General features: G+C 52.6%; 1 protein-coding gene across 1 annotated transcript; it reads right to left on the minus strand.

Moving 5' to 3' along the window:
- Positions 1-5879: 5879 nt before the first annotated feature.
- FOXF2 (forkhead box F2) lies at positions 5880-13478 on the minus strand. The gene is made up of 4 exons (XM_050708767.1): positions 13403-13478; positions 10608-10701; positions 9497-10575; positions 5880-6046 (listed from the first exon to the last, which is right to left on the minus strand). Exons 1-4 carry the CDS (start codon positions 13476-13478, stop codon positions 5880-5882), a joined length of 1416 nt encoding a protein of 471 aa, XP_050564724.1.
- Between the last annotated feature and the right edge of the window lie 361 nt (positions 13479-13839).

Consider the following 13839-nt stretch of genomic DNA (forward strand, 5'->3'; position numbering starts at 1 on the left):
GATCAAAGTACACTTCCTCCAGTGCTTTCCTGCTGCTCCTTGTCCAGTGACAACTCTGTTCTCCCTTCCTTATTGGCCAGGCGACCATCCAACCTTACCAGCACTAAGACCATGTCCCAGAGGAGACGTGGCAGAGGCTCGAAACATTTCTGTGCTTCAGCAGTTTTAAAGTCAACAGCTTTTTTTTTTTTTTTTTTTTTTTAATAGAGTGAATCATGCTGCTGACTCTCATCTTCACTGCATCTTCCCACTCCCATTTGTTCCTATTCACCCACCGCAAAGGATGAGAAGCACTGTCCTGTAACCAAAGGGCTGACTCTAAGCCACCAGCAAATGCTCTGCAAACCACCAGTGGTCAACAAATCTCTGAGAAGGAAACCTCCAGTTTAAGAAACAAACAAAAAAAAGCCAATGCAAGGGCCAGAGGCTGACTTTAAAGCCTTGATTCCAAAAGTAAAATTGTCCAGGAGTTCCCACTACGCTCATGCTTTAGATCCAGTTTCTAATATTTAGTTTTCTTGCGAGGAAAAGTTGCAGCCCTTTAATGTAAGGATTGCATAGTCACAGACATCATGCTGTTTAATTTCAATAACCCTCAGGGAGCTGATACCACTTTAAATTTGGTTGTATTGGCATAGCTTGCGGCTGTACTTGTATAAACGAGGGATTATGGTGATGGAGTGCCCATAAACGCCCGTTATGCAGTTTGAACTAAATCACACCTTTCATCATATCAGAAAACTGCTGTGCCTGAGACTAAGTCTCAAAGAATAATTTTAAACTACTTTGAACTGATAAAAAAAAAAGAGTTCTCATAAAGTAAAATGTGTTTGGTATATGTTAATCAGGACAGGTATAAGCCAATCCAAAAAGGATCTCTGAAAATGAGATAAGATTGCATACACAAAGGATTTCAGTAGCTCAGCTGAATCAGTTATAAAACTTCTATTTAAACTAATGCTACCTATATTTGGACAGTGAGAATTAATGGGCTGCAACTCTACTGCAAGGAAAATGTTACCAGTGGAGATCCAGTCCAAGGAATCCGTCCGTTATCTGTTCCTCAAAACCAGCTCAGTCTTTTCAATGTACTCTGAATACATCAAATTACCTGTGAGCCCAATGGCTCTTTGCACAACACTGCAAATTCATTTTGCAGTGGTTAAAATAACCAATGTGATGCAGTTAACATTTCTCCATAATCTCTCAAATAAATCTAAATCCACTGTCAAATACCTCTAATTCCAGCTGCAGTTTGGTAGTGGTGTCCCAACAAATTTTAAAACCTCCTCCACCTCCCAGAATGTTTCTTTTTAGAAATGACCAATGAAGAAGCCAATAGATTTCTATAAATCACCATTGGATGAAAACAAGCATAAAAAGGAGGCTTGAAGTTGTTTAATATTACAGATGTTTTGGAGCTCTATTCAGTAGTTGGCAAGTCAGATGAAGCTGCTCCGAATTCTTTATAATCTAGACACAAAGATCATTGAACTCTGAGAGAACCTCTGGGCTTTTATTCAAAAATATGTTGGCTTCTATTTACCTCTTTCTTCATTTGTATCTATCAAATGGCTCAATATATAAATAAAGCCCGGGTGTTCTTATTAGCTAAGGCAGTATTTCATGCAGATTAATGCCAGCAGGTTTTGTAAAATACATCTCTATTCAAAGCCAGAGTATGTTTTGAATTAATTTTCATTCTGTATATGAACCAGGTATATTCTACCCCAGCTCTTATGGAGTGCGCAGCTGCAGCACATAAGAGGAACCTGTAGTGTTTGATTCTGGTCCCACCGTCCTTCCTCAGCAAAGCACTTCTAACTCTAAGCAGCTGCTCAGTCCCATTGACTTTAATGGGACTACTCACATGCTCAGGTATATTAAAATTATAATTGAAAGCAGTACCTGGCTTTCTCAGGGCCTAACTGAAATACCTACCGTTTCTCTGAGCAGGCTTATTTAAATATTACCTCATGCATATGTTACGAGCAAGTCTTTCTACTTCAATAAAATCACTCGTATTGTTATTGAGTTTTAAAAAAAGTATTTTCTTTGCCTCCAAATCAGACTAAAATTCTCACACTAAGCTGAAAATTTTGTGTTGCTCAAAGCACTTTGCCAGCTGGGACAAAATGCAGCAAGATATTAATCTTGTGTTGGTCTTAATAGAATAATAGGCGAAGGGATTTAATGGGATTAATAAACTGACTGTTTTAAAAAAACACTTTGGTCAAATGTCAGCGAGAAATTTGATGTCCTGCATAAGATATCTCTGCATTTGGCTAATTTTGTCAACGTTAAATTGATTGTTCAAACGATCCCAGCTTTGGAGTGGTTGAGTGGTTTTTTCTGTGTAACATAAACACCCTCACAAGCAAAATCCCTCCACTGAGGCAGTAAGACTGTGATGAAACCAGAGAATGGAGAAAATATATATATAAGATTATAGCAGATCACATGCAAACTGTTTGAGGCGCTCCAGCGTGATTTCATTCCCATCCTGCGGAAACTCTGGCTGGTGTGCTCTAATAATGGAAATGTTTGGATTAGCCTACACTCAGTCCATTTGCCTCAGTGCCTCACCAAATGGGAGCTAGGCGATCAGTCGAGATGACTAACTATTTGTAATTTAGTCGTAGCTTTCTTGTAGCCAGGATGGACTGAGGTCATTAGCGAGGCAAGGTTTGCGGGAGACGCGTTACTGAAGCATTAGACCAACCGATCTTGCTGGAAAAAATAACGCAAACTTTTAGACGTGCAAGACCTTCCTCAGGATAGACTAGAAGCATACCTAGAAGTAATATCTTCTCATCCTACTCTGTGCTCACCTGTAAGGAGAAAGGGTTTGTAGAGGCTGTAGCCCTAGGCTTGAAGCCAGAGGTGACCAGAGGTGACCAATGACTCTGTCAATGGAGTTGGGTGCTTGTTGGGTGCTACTTGGATGAAAGCACTGTAAAGAAATAAAAGGTGGTGTTTAGGTATCTGGCAATCCACATACAGAGGACAAAGCAGTTAGGGACATCAGCTGGCAAAGGATGAGAAGATAAGAATGATAAAGAGGACGAGAAAAGACTCTTCTCATAAAACAGAGCAACAACTCAGAAAGCTGCAGGGATGCAGACCTTCCCATGCTATGCACCAGCTGATGCTGATTTTAGCGTATCAGCTAGAGGTTTGCTCACATTGTGGCTAGCAAATACACACTCAAAGTTGGGTGTGTCCTCCCGGGCTCTCTCATGATGCTCAGGCTACATCTACACATCTAGATTTCTGGGTTTGTGTTAAAACTAGAAATTCCAGTTTTCTTTGGTGTTATAGACCTCTGGAAGTCTCAGGGATGGGTACTGCACCTTTAGTACTGTGATTAGAAGGCTCAAGGTTCTGGATTTCTAACAAAGGTTTTCTTTTTCTAGGATACTTAGCACTCATGCATGTTCAGTGATCGTTAACAAATGTAAAAAGACGCAAAAAGTTTTTAACTGCATGGCTAAAACATAAATACCTTGTCCTCTCCATGGTGTAGCTCTTGGTCTTGGCTCTCATGGGCTCTGCAGCCACTGGAGTTCTTTAGACTAAACAAAAACCGGGTTTCTAGGCTAGAGAGTACTATAATAAAATCAAATATCAAAACAAAATCAGATCAAATTAACTTAAAAATCTGGCCTTTTTTTTTTTTTTTTTCCCCGGCATTTGCTGGTCACCCTTAAATTCAGGAAAAAAAAAAAAAAAAAAAAAAAAAGACACCGGGTTCATTTTACAGACAGCACCCAGAAACATACCGATGTCTAGAAGAGTACTGCTTCTGAAACGTCCTTTGTTTGGGAAGCTTTCCGGGCGAAAAGGGAACCTTAGTCTGCTAGAGGAGAGGAATCCTTACGGGAGAGCCCAGAAGCTCCAACCCACAGGATGCCCCAGCAGATCCTTCCCCTTTCTTAGGAGGACTCAGTCCCCTTCTCTGCCCTGTAATCACGTTCAGGAGCCGGGGCAGGATGGGGGGACCACAATGCCCAAAATCAGATAATCCACGAAGCTGCGAGCCTCCGCCGAGGAGGCTGGGGAAGAGGCCGGGGCTTGCGGGAGGCCGATGCCGGCATCGTGCCGCTGGAGGGCACTGGCACCCCACGCGAGGCCGCCGGTGAGGCAAAGGCAGTTTTTTTCTCTTTGAGGTCCTGTCATTCCTGTATAAACAAGTTACGTTCGAGTGTTTAGGATATAAATTACGACCATGCAGGCTTGCCTCGGAAAGAATGTAAACACAGCACTGTGGTCGGAGCAAACTCTGAAACTGACTTTATAATTTATCACAGGCCCTGAGAAGCTCAGGGAAGAAAAGGGCATGTTTGAGCATAAATATATATTTGAAAAGATGAAGAATTATAAATGTGTGCACGCCTATATGTCATTACGCATGTATAAGTGCATGTATATAATCGATAGGCATGTGCATATATCTGCATGCAGGCGTCTACCTGCACAGCTACCTATTTTGCCAAAACTAACTCGCTCTTCAGCTTCTTCGGGCACTATGGTGAGGGGCTGGACCGCCGGGGGTGCCCCGGGTCGGGGGGCGCAGAGGGGGTGCTTTTACCCCCACCGGGTTTCCTTTTTTTTTTTTTCCCCTTCCCCCCCCCCCCCCGTTTTTTTTTTTTCCTGGCCACGCTCTTCTCGGTTCTCCCCGCGCCCAGCCCCTCGATGCTTATCTAGCCACGGTTTTATCAAGCATCCTTCTCGCCCCCCCCTCCTCCCCATGACGCCCCCTCCTGCCTGCAGCCCCCTGGCGAAACCTCGCCGTGGCGCAGGGGGGCTGCGTGGCCGTGGGGAGGGGGACACCTGCAAACAGCCCTGAACATTTCGAGGGGGAAGGAGCAGGAAACCTGGTCCCTGCTGCTTGTGTGTCCGCTGCTCTCGTTACCTTCGAGTCTGCCCAGAAGAACAGCCTGGGCTCAGGCAGAGCAGCCCCCGACCCTCGGACACGGGTCCCCCCCCCTCCTCCTTCGCTCTCGTCCTCCAGAGCCTTCAGGATTTGGGGTTGCAGCTTTAACAACGGGGGATGCAAAGGGAGAGGAAATTTCTCGGAAAGGGGCCGAGGGGAAAGAAGTGCCTGCCCAGTGCGTTGTCGTTTATATACATTTTATTGGAAAAAAAAAAAAAGAAAATTTGTACATCAAAATATTTTGGCAAACTGTAAAAAGTATACATAAGTGCAAATATATTCTCCTTTTAAAGCAATAGTGTGTGAGTATACACGAGATTTATTTAAAATATTTCTTTAAAAATATTGTGGTAGAAAAACAACTTTTGTAAAAATAAAAAACAAAACGTTGTCTTGCTGCAATACTGGAAAAAAATGAACTTTTCTTAAAGTCTATACACGAAAGGGCTAAACAATACTGTTTTAATAATATCGATCGGTTGGTGCTGGATTCCATAAAAAGTGTCCTCGGTGGGGCTCGGGGGGAGAAAAAAAAAAGAAGGAAAACGGAGGGGGGTTGTCCTCGCAGGTGCTGAGCTGGGAGACTGTTTTTTCCTATTCAAAGAGACTTTCTCGTACAAAAATATTTCGGCTCGTTCACTTTCCCAAAGCTCGGCTCTTTAGGAGACGACGGAAAGGCGTTTTACCACCGGCGTGCTCAGGGACACTCAGTCTCACCTAGCGAGGCGCGATTTTGGGGAGCGCTTCGGAGTTACACCGGCTGTACGTGTCGTGTCCTTCAAGGAGTGGAGGGGCCCAAAAACTGCTTCCTTAGGTAATTTTTGCTAAGTGACTCGTGTACTATCGATACTATCAGAGTGCACATTATATTTCGTCTGCGTGGGTCCGTCTATACCTCGGCTCTGCTCGACGCCACCTGATTGTCTCTGTTGGGGCGTTGCCTTCACATCACGCAGGGCTTGATGTCCTGGCAGACGCTTTGATGGTGGTGATGGTGGTAGTAAGAGCCGCTAGCCGAAGGGTGAAAAGAAGAAATGCCGTTAAAATTGAGGACAAAATCCTTCCTGTCGCACACCGGGGACGGGTGATGCTGGTAGCGAGGCAATCCCACTGCAAGAGAAGGAGAGAAGAGCTGCTCAGAAACCAGGTAGCTCACCCACACGGAGGAGAGGCTTCCTCCTGTCCCTGCTCGGTGTGGGAGATCCCCTTCCAGAGGAAGCCTGTCCCCTGTCCCGCTTGTAGGGCGCACCACAAGCCGCAGAGCCACGGGCACACGCGTGAACGCGTCCCGGGCGCACGGCGTGGCTCGGGGCATCCCTGCGTGCGGCAACACGGGCACGGCCGGGCATCTGTCCCCTGAATGTCCCTCGGTCGTGCCCGGGGTCAGGTGAGACTGGGGATGTGAGCAGAGGATGCGACTCGCGTGGTTTTCTGGGTGCGCCGGGGACATCGCAATTGGATCCTGACCCTCGCTGCCTTCCCCCCCCTCTCTCCCAAATCCCGCTCCCGGGGGGGAGTCGGGTGGGACGGGAGGGGTTTGCTTTTGACTGGGGGGCTACAGGTTGAATTGCCGCCACTCATTTGTGGTCATTCGTTTGTGTGCTGATGGTGTGTTTGGTTTTTGGGGGGTGTGTGCGAGCTGCGCCCCTGTACTCGCGTGTGTTCTCGTGAGCCTCAGATACAGGGCGAGGACACCCCACGCCTCGTCAACAGCAGCGAGCGACGTACATCCGCGGCCCCGACATGTAAATGACCTTTCAAATTCCGATTTTCATTTCCCACAGCCTAAGGAAACCCTTCGGGGGACGGAGCGCAAGGGGCCCCGTGGGAGATCGCCCTCCAGCCCGCGCCGCGCGGGGATCTTTAGCCTGGCAGGGATCCTACAGGATCCAGTGGGGAGGGGGGGGGATCGGCTGAGCAAGGCCTGCAGGACGGAGACAGAGGGGGATTTGCTTTGCTTTGGCGCGGGGATGTCAGGCTCGGCTGGTGGGACCCTGTCAAATCTGCCCGAGGGTCAAAAAAAAAAAAAAAAAAAAAGGAGAAAAGAAAGAAAGCAGCACAGAAAGAAAGAGAAGGCATGGGGGAAAAAAAGAGGGAGACGTGCACGGTTTTCCCCAGCGTCACGGAGCCGGCACCTTTCGCGATTTGTGCAGTGAGCCCCGGCGGCGGCGCGCACAGCCCGGCTCCTCCAGCACTGTCCCCTCCTTCACCCCGCAGAGCTCACTTTATAAAAGTGATTATTTCGCTGGATTTCCTCGGCTTTCTAATAACCCTGCTGGTATGCTCACCATAAACCAGGGCACTTTATTACAATCCTGATTCAATCATTTAGCAGGATTTAATAGTGTGCGAAAAAAATCCGTACCACCCCCACCTCCCCAGCTTCAAAATCCTTTTAGCAGAACCGAGCCTCCTGTTTCCAATTTTTTTCCTCTCTTATTCTTGGGTCTGATGCAAATTCAAAGTTTCAAGTCCTCCCCGTCGCTGTCATGAGTAGGGGTTTATTAACAGATCCACAGCGATTGCCACCGAATTTGCTTTTGCATTTAATTAAAAGAAAGGGAAAAACGGAATTCACTTGCTGCTGCTTTTGTGGGGAGAGGAGGAGAAAGATTATTGCTGGGAATAATTACGAATGAAAGAGCTCGGATCGTTTTTCCCTATCTCCTTTCATTCTACCGAAACGACTGCGCCGCAGAGATTTTGTGGATCACACACGAACGAGGAGTGGATCCGCGCAAATAATAAAAATAAAAAAGATTTTTTTTTCTTATCTAATCAAGGAATGGGGATGGTTTGTTCCCAAAGTCCAGGGCCCGGATCCCTACTCCAGAGCTGAGGCTGTGCAAAATAGCCGGAGAAACGCCGTTTCGCAAAGCAGAGGCACTAAATCTGAGCTGCTGGAAGTGGACGCTCGTCGTCGGCATTAAAAAAGCGTCCATCGGTCTGTTTGTACATCCGTCCTCCAACAGAAAAGAGCCGCACTTAAACCGCCCCAGCCTCGGAAACCGTGGCGGGAGGCTTCGGGGGAACCAGAACCCTTCCCCTCTCTCTATTTTTCTCTCTCTCTCTTTGCTTTTTGTTTTCAGAAGCTGCTCGTGGGCTGCCCCGCATTGAACGTTTCTCTTCCAGGTATCGCCTTTGGCACCTCGGGTGCCTGGCAGGAGGAGGGGGCAGCCGCCACGCAGCCCCGCTCCCTCGCCACGCGTGTCCCCGCGGGGCGGCCGGGCCACCGCCAGAAGTAAAACAAAGAAAGAAAAGCAAAACAAACAAAAAAAAATCCGAAAGAAAAGCAAACAAACAGATAAAAAACCAATCCAAGCAACAACAGCGACAGCAACAAAGCCAAGCCGAAGTGGCTAGCGGTGAAGGGAGGCATTTCGGCGGGGCATGCCCTGGTGAACCCCTCCCGGCCACCAAGCCCCGTGGAAGGAGCGGCTGCATCTCCGAAAAATGGATTTAAAGCGCAGCAGCAGAGCCCCGTGGGCACGGAGCAGCCCTGCGGAGGACGCGCAGCCCGCTCTGCGCCAGCCCCCGGGTAAGGCACAGCGACCCGCTCCTCTCCCCTGCAGCCACTGCACGGCTGATTAGTGTTTTGTCACCTTTAATTTTTGATGATGATGATTACTGTTGTTATTTAAATAGAGGGAAGGCGGCTCGCTGCTGTGCCAGGCAACCCCTCCGCGCCCCCCGGCTGCCCGCTGCGGGGCTCCCGGCACGCACAGCCCGCGGGGAGGCCGGGGCAGGGTGCGGGGCTCGGAGGGGGACCGGGGGGTGATTGACAGGAGCCCAAGGCGGGGGCAGGAGGGGACCCAGCGCTGAGGGTCGCCTGTATTTGTTACTTGTTGAAATTCCCATAAAATTGAACAAGACCCCGCTCTCATAGGGGTTAAGTCAGGCTAAAATCCTCTTCGGTGTGGTCCAGCCCAGACTGTCTTTGTTTGCTTAACCTCCGGGACCCACGTTTAAAAGGGCTATTTGGAAAATTTCCCCGTAAGAGCCCAACATCTTTTACCCATTTTTGTGCTAGGATTTTTTTCTGAGCAGACATTGTCTGTAATCACCGGCCGGGCAGGGAGGGGGTGAGAAAGAGAGCAGAAGAAACCCTTTTTCCCTCCGCTTGCAGAAATGCATTGGATCTGCTTTAATCTCCTTCGCATTTCTCGAGATTAGCGGCTTTGTTTTTTTTTTCTTTCCCTCTTTTTTTTTTTTTTTTTCCTTTTCCCCCGCAGCCCGCAGGGCTTTGGGGATAATATTTAACGCCTTTTCCGATGCCTCCCCCTACGAGTCCCCGCGGTTTACCAAGGCGTCCGGAGGGGGGGGAGGGGGGACACACGAGCTAAAGCCGGGACGGAGAGATGCCCTACGCCCTCAGCCATCCCCCCCCGTCCCGAAACAGACCGGCTCCGACCCCCTGCCACCCTGTCCCTCCGGCAGACCGTGCCCCCTCTTTCACCCCCGCCCCGCCGCGGCCGGGGGGTCCCCGCCGAAGCCCCCCGCTGCCGGCGGAGACCCGCGGCGGGGGGGCCGGGTCCGGGGCATCCCCGCAGCCCCCCCTACCTGAGAGGTCGTCGCGGGGGCTCTGGTGCAGGTAGCCCTGCTCCAGGGAGTAGGAGGGCACGCTGGAGTGGATGCCCGAGGAGGCGGCGTTGGCGGCGGGGAGGCCCTGCTGCTTGAGGTAGGGCGAGGCCCCCGAGGCTGTCCAGTGAGCCGAAGGGCTCGTGTAGGGCGAGTGGCACTCGATGGCGCTCGCCATGGCCGGCGAGGAGGGCACGGGGCTGCTGCTGCTGTCGGGGCCGTAGTCCCCGTTGGCAGTCACCGGGCAGCTGGCCATGTAGGTCGAGCCGGGGTTGGGCGACATGTGCGGGACGTGGTGGCCGCCGCTGAGTCCCTCGTAGCCGCTGGCCATGGCGTTGGGCATCATGTCGAGGTTGTAGCCGTTGGAGTGGCAGGCGAGGGAGGCGGGGGGCGCCTGGAAGTCGAAGCCCTGCGGGAGGATGGAGGCGCCGAAGCCCAGCCCGTTCATCATGCGGTACATGGGCTTGAGCGCCTGGCACTTCCTCCTGAAGCCGCGGGGCCGCCGTCGGAAGGAGCCCTCCTCGAACATGAACTCGCTGGCCGGGTCGATGGTCCAGTAGTGGCCCTTGCCCGGGCGGCCCAGCCCCTTGGGCAGCTTGATGAAGCACTCGTTGAGCGAGAGGTTGTGGCGCACCGAGTTCTTCCAGCCCTGGTAGGAGCCGCGGAAGAAGGGGAAGCGGGCCTGCAGGAACTGGTAGATCTCGCTGAGGGTCAGCCGCTTGGAGGGCGAGCTCTGGATGGCCATGACGATCAGGGCGATGTAGGAGTAGGGGGGCTTCTCCGGCCGCCGCAGCCCCGAGCTGGCCTTCTTGCTCTTGGAGGTCGCCGCCGCCGCCGAGGAGGAGGAGGAGGAGGAGGAGGTGGAGGTGGAGGAAGAGGAGGTGGAGGTCTCCAGGGCGGAGGAGGGCGGCCGGCTCATCTGGAGAGCTCCGGGAGCCGGGCTGCAGGAGCGGAGAGGGACGGGGGGCTCCAGCCGCTGCTGGCCGCTGGCGGTGGTCATCTGGCGGAGGGAGGGGAATGGGGCCGGCTGGGGTGAGGCGGGGAGGGAAGGGGGGGGAGCCGGGCGGGGTGGGTACCGGGGCGGGGGGTGCCCCGCGGAGGAGGAGGAGGAGGGGGGGTCTGGGGAGAGCGGGGGGGCTCCGGGAGCCGCTGTCCTCCGGGCACCTCCTCAGCGCGGCGGCGGCGCCCTGCGCATCCCTCCCGGCCGGCCCCTTGCGCCACGGCTCCTCTGCTTTCCGCCGGGGCGGGATGGACCGGCACGGCCCCGGCACGGCCCCGGCACGGCCCCGGCACGGCCCTGGCCCGGCCCCGGCCCGGCCCCGGCCCGGCCCCCGCCCTCCCTCCCCGCGCCGCCCGCCGAGGCTCCGCTCAGCGCCGCTCCGCTTCCTCCTCTGCCCCCCACCTGGGCACCGTCCCGCTGCCTAAGCCGGCACGGGGAGGAAGAGCAGGAGCCCCCCCGGCCCGCCCCCGGCCCCTTCCGCACCCTCAGCCCTTCACAGGCACTTTTTTCCTGCCTTGGAGGCTCGACCGCCTATCGGGTTCTTCAATCTCGCTCGCTCTTTTTTTTTTTAATTATTATTATTATTATTTTATTTCTTTCCCTGCAGACCCCCCTGAATCCGGCTGAGAAATCAGCCGTGCGGCAGAGATAGAGGGGGAGCGAGCAGGAGCGGGAGACCACCCCCTTTCCAGCTGGCCTGTGGCCACTCTTCATCTGGGCAGGAGGCGCTGCTGCTGCTGCTCCGCTCCTCAAGCCTACCAGACCGCCGTTTTTTTTTTTTTTCTTTTTTCTTTTTTTCCTTAGGATGGGGACAGCTTCTCGGTACCCCTTGCCACCCGCACCCTTCCGCATATAAAACGAAATGAGGGTTGTGTCGGAGCACCAAGGATGCGCCTTCCCTCCCTCCCTCCCTCCCTCCTTCCCCTCCTCGGCGATGTTCTCCCGGTGCAACCTCAAACGGATGGGGGGGGCGGGGGGGGGGGGTCACCCCTGCTGGGAGCCGCCGTTTGCCGAAAGAAACGGGGCAGGGAGGAGAGGGGCCGTCGGAGCCACAGGGCTGCTCCCAGTTGCCTTGGGAGACTCCAGCATCAAACTGGAGACGGGAGGAGGAGGACGGCGGCGGGCAGGGATGCTGCAGCAAAGGCACGGCGGTGGGAAGGACCTGGGCAGAGGGGAACGCCGTGCCTGCAGCCCTCTGTGTGTGTGTGTGTGTGTGTCCGTGTGTCCGTCTGTCTGCAGTGCAGCTCCGTGCTGGGAGCTCGCTGGTGGGTACTGGCAGGGAGGGGGTGGGGCTGGTCCCAGACAGTGACCTGCAGTTGAGTGGAAGCAGGCTTTTTCCATCAAACTCTGCCTGGATACCACACACAGAGCCCAAGTGTCAGTTTACTGCCCTGAGCCCGGCTCCTTTTCCCTAAGCTCCCCAGTAATTAGACAAAGAAAACCTAAATTAACTGAACAGGCGTCGACAGCTTCCTCCAGATCACCACTGCTACGTACATGGGAATGTGTCCGAAAAGGGCTTGATTGTACCTGAGAATCAGCTAAGAAAAACACTCCGAAGTCCGGCAAGGTTTTCTACACATTTTTAATAGAAAAAAAAAAAAAGACTTCTCTGTCAATAGATCGTGCTCACCTTTCCTGGGGCATCGGTTTAAATAGTTCCCGTTGTAAATTAAGAACAACCCCCCCCCCCCCCCCCCCCCAAAAAACACATATCTTTTATTTTTCTCGGAGGGGCGGGGAGGAGGCTGACGTGCGATTCCCGGTCTCGTTGCAACGACCGATGGGGAATATTTTAAGAAAATCCGTGCTTTTGTGCGTAAACATCCTTCCCTGCTGTAGGTCGGCGGGCGAGCGTCCTTTGTCGCCTTCCGCGGCGGGCCGTCCGGCTGCAAATCACGGCTGTCCCACTCGCGGGTGGCATCCCCGAGCCACTGCGGCCAGCGTCGGGAGGCTGAAGGCATTAAATACGCGCCGGTGCAGGGGGGAAGAGGGCTGTAGATGGCTCTGACCTGGCCACCTCTCAGACAGCTCGCCTTGCTCCGTGCTATAGCGGCGGGGTGGCAAGGGGCATTCAATTCCCAGGCAGATGTCACGGTTTAGGGGGATGTCGGTGTTTTGCCACGGGGCAAACCCGCACGGACAGTGTACCAAAACCCGAGGGAAGAGAGCCGATGTCCGCGGTCATCTCCACGCTGCCCTGACAAGGGAATCGGGGCTCACACGCTGGGTCATCTCCCTCCTACCTGCTAGAAACGTCCTCTTCTCCGCAGACGATTGTTTTAAACATAGCATTAAGAAGTCTCCAAGACATGGTACTGAGGCCTTAAAAGATGGTTTGAAGTGCCTCTGATTAAACAGAAGTGCGTTTGCTGTTTGGTGGAGATGTTTATTTTGGTTGGTGTATCCATTTCTGAGCTGATCCCAGCTTTGGAGCACAACTGGTTTGTTTTACCAGAGTATACGGAAATTAAACTTTTTGGCAGATTTGGTTACTCAGATGTTGTTCTATAATCATCGTTTTTATTCTAGGAAATCTCTTCATTATTGCGGTTTCAGTTTCATGTTCATAACACTGTCCCCTCTGCTTCGTGGGCTAAATGAAACAGCGTAGACTAAACCAGTTAAGAAAATGGGAGACAAATATGAAAGATAAATGTTTACGGTTATCTTGGAGTCCTCGCTTTTTTTTTTTTTTGTTCTTCTTCTGCTCCCCCACCCCATTTTTATTTTTTATTTTTAACTGCGTGCTTGAGGCTCTTTCCCCTGCTCTGAGGTCCTGCAGATGAGAAGCGTTTTTCCAATTAAACCCGAGACTGAAACTTAAACAAATCCCCGCAGTATTGTAAAAGTGCCTTTCCTTAAGCCCCGAAGGATTTTCCTCCGACTGTCAGTTTCAGGGTGCCGGGGCTTAGCTCTCGATCCACGGCGGCTGACGGCGATGCGCCGCCGCATGGGGGACATGCGGGCGTTTTTACCGAGCGGGAGGAGCCCACCGGCCGCAGTCGAGCTCCCGGGAACCGGTCCCGGAGGCACCGGGAGCCCTCCCGGGACGGGATCGGCCCCGAGGCGGCGGGAGGACGCCGGGCGGAGGGGACAGAGAGGCCGGGATGGGAAGGGGCTGGCAGCGGTCCTGCCCCGTCCTTTGTGCTGCTCCCGGGACCTCTTGACTTCTCGGGACCTCTGGCAGTAGCCGTGCGATCCCAGTGTTTGTTTGGAGAGTTTTTTTTTTTTCCCCTGTTTTCCTCCACCCCCCTCCCCTTCTTTGCGTACGCAAAGAGGAGCAGGCGTGACTCTTTTTATAGATGGCTCCCTGCAGGCTGCC

The sequence above is a fragment of the Cygnus atratus genome, chromosome 2, assembly GCF_013377495.2.
Source record: "Cygnus atratus isolate AKBS03 ecotype Queensland, Australia chromosome 2, CAtr_DNAZoo_HiC_assembly, whole genome shotgun sequence".
Classification (NCBI taxonomy): domain Eukaryota; kingdom Metazoa; phylum Chordata; class Aves; order Anseriformes; family Anatidae; genus Cygnus; species Cygnus atratus.

Coding starts and splice junctions, on each gene's coding strand:
- FOXF2 (XM_050708767.1), bottom strand. CDS start 13,478: ATGTCCCCCATGCGGCGGCGCATCGCCGTCAGCCGCCGTGGATCGAGA. Junction 10,576..10,607: donor CCTCCTCCTCCTCCTCCGCG/GGGCACCCCCCG, acceptor CCCACCCCGCCC/GGCTCCCCCCCCTTCCCTCC. Junction 6,047..9,496: donor CCCCCGCGACGACCTCTCAG/GTAGGGGGGGCT, acceptor CTTCTCTTGCAG/TGGGATTGCCTCGCTACCAG.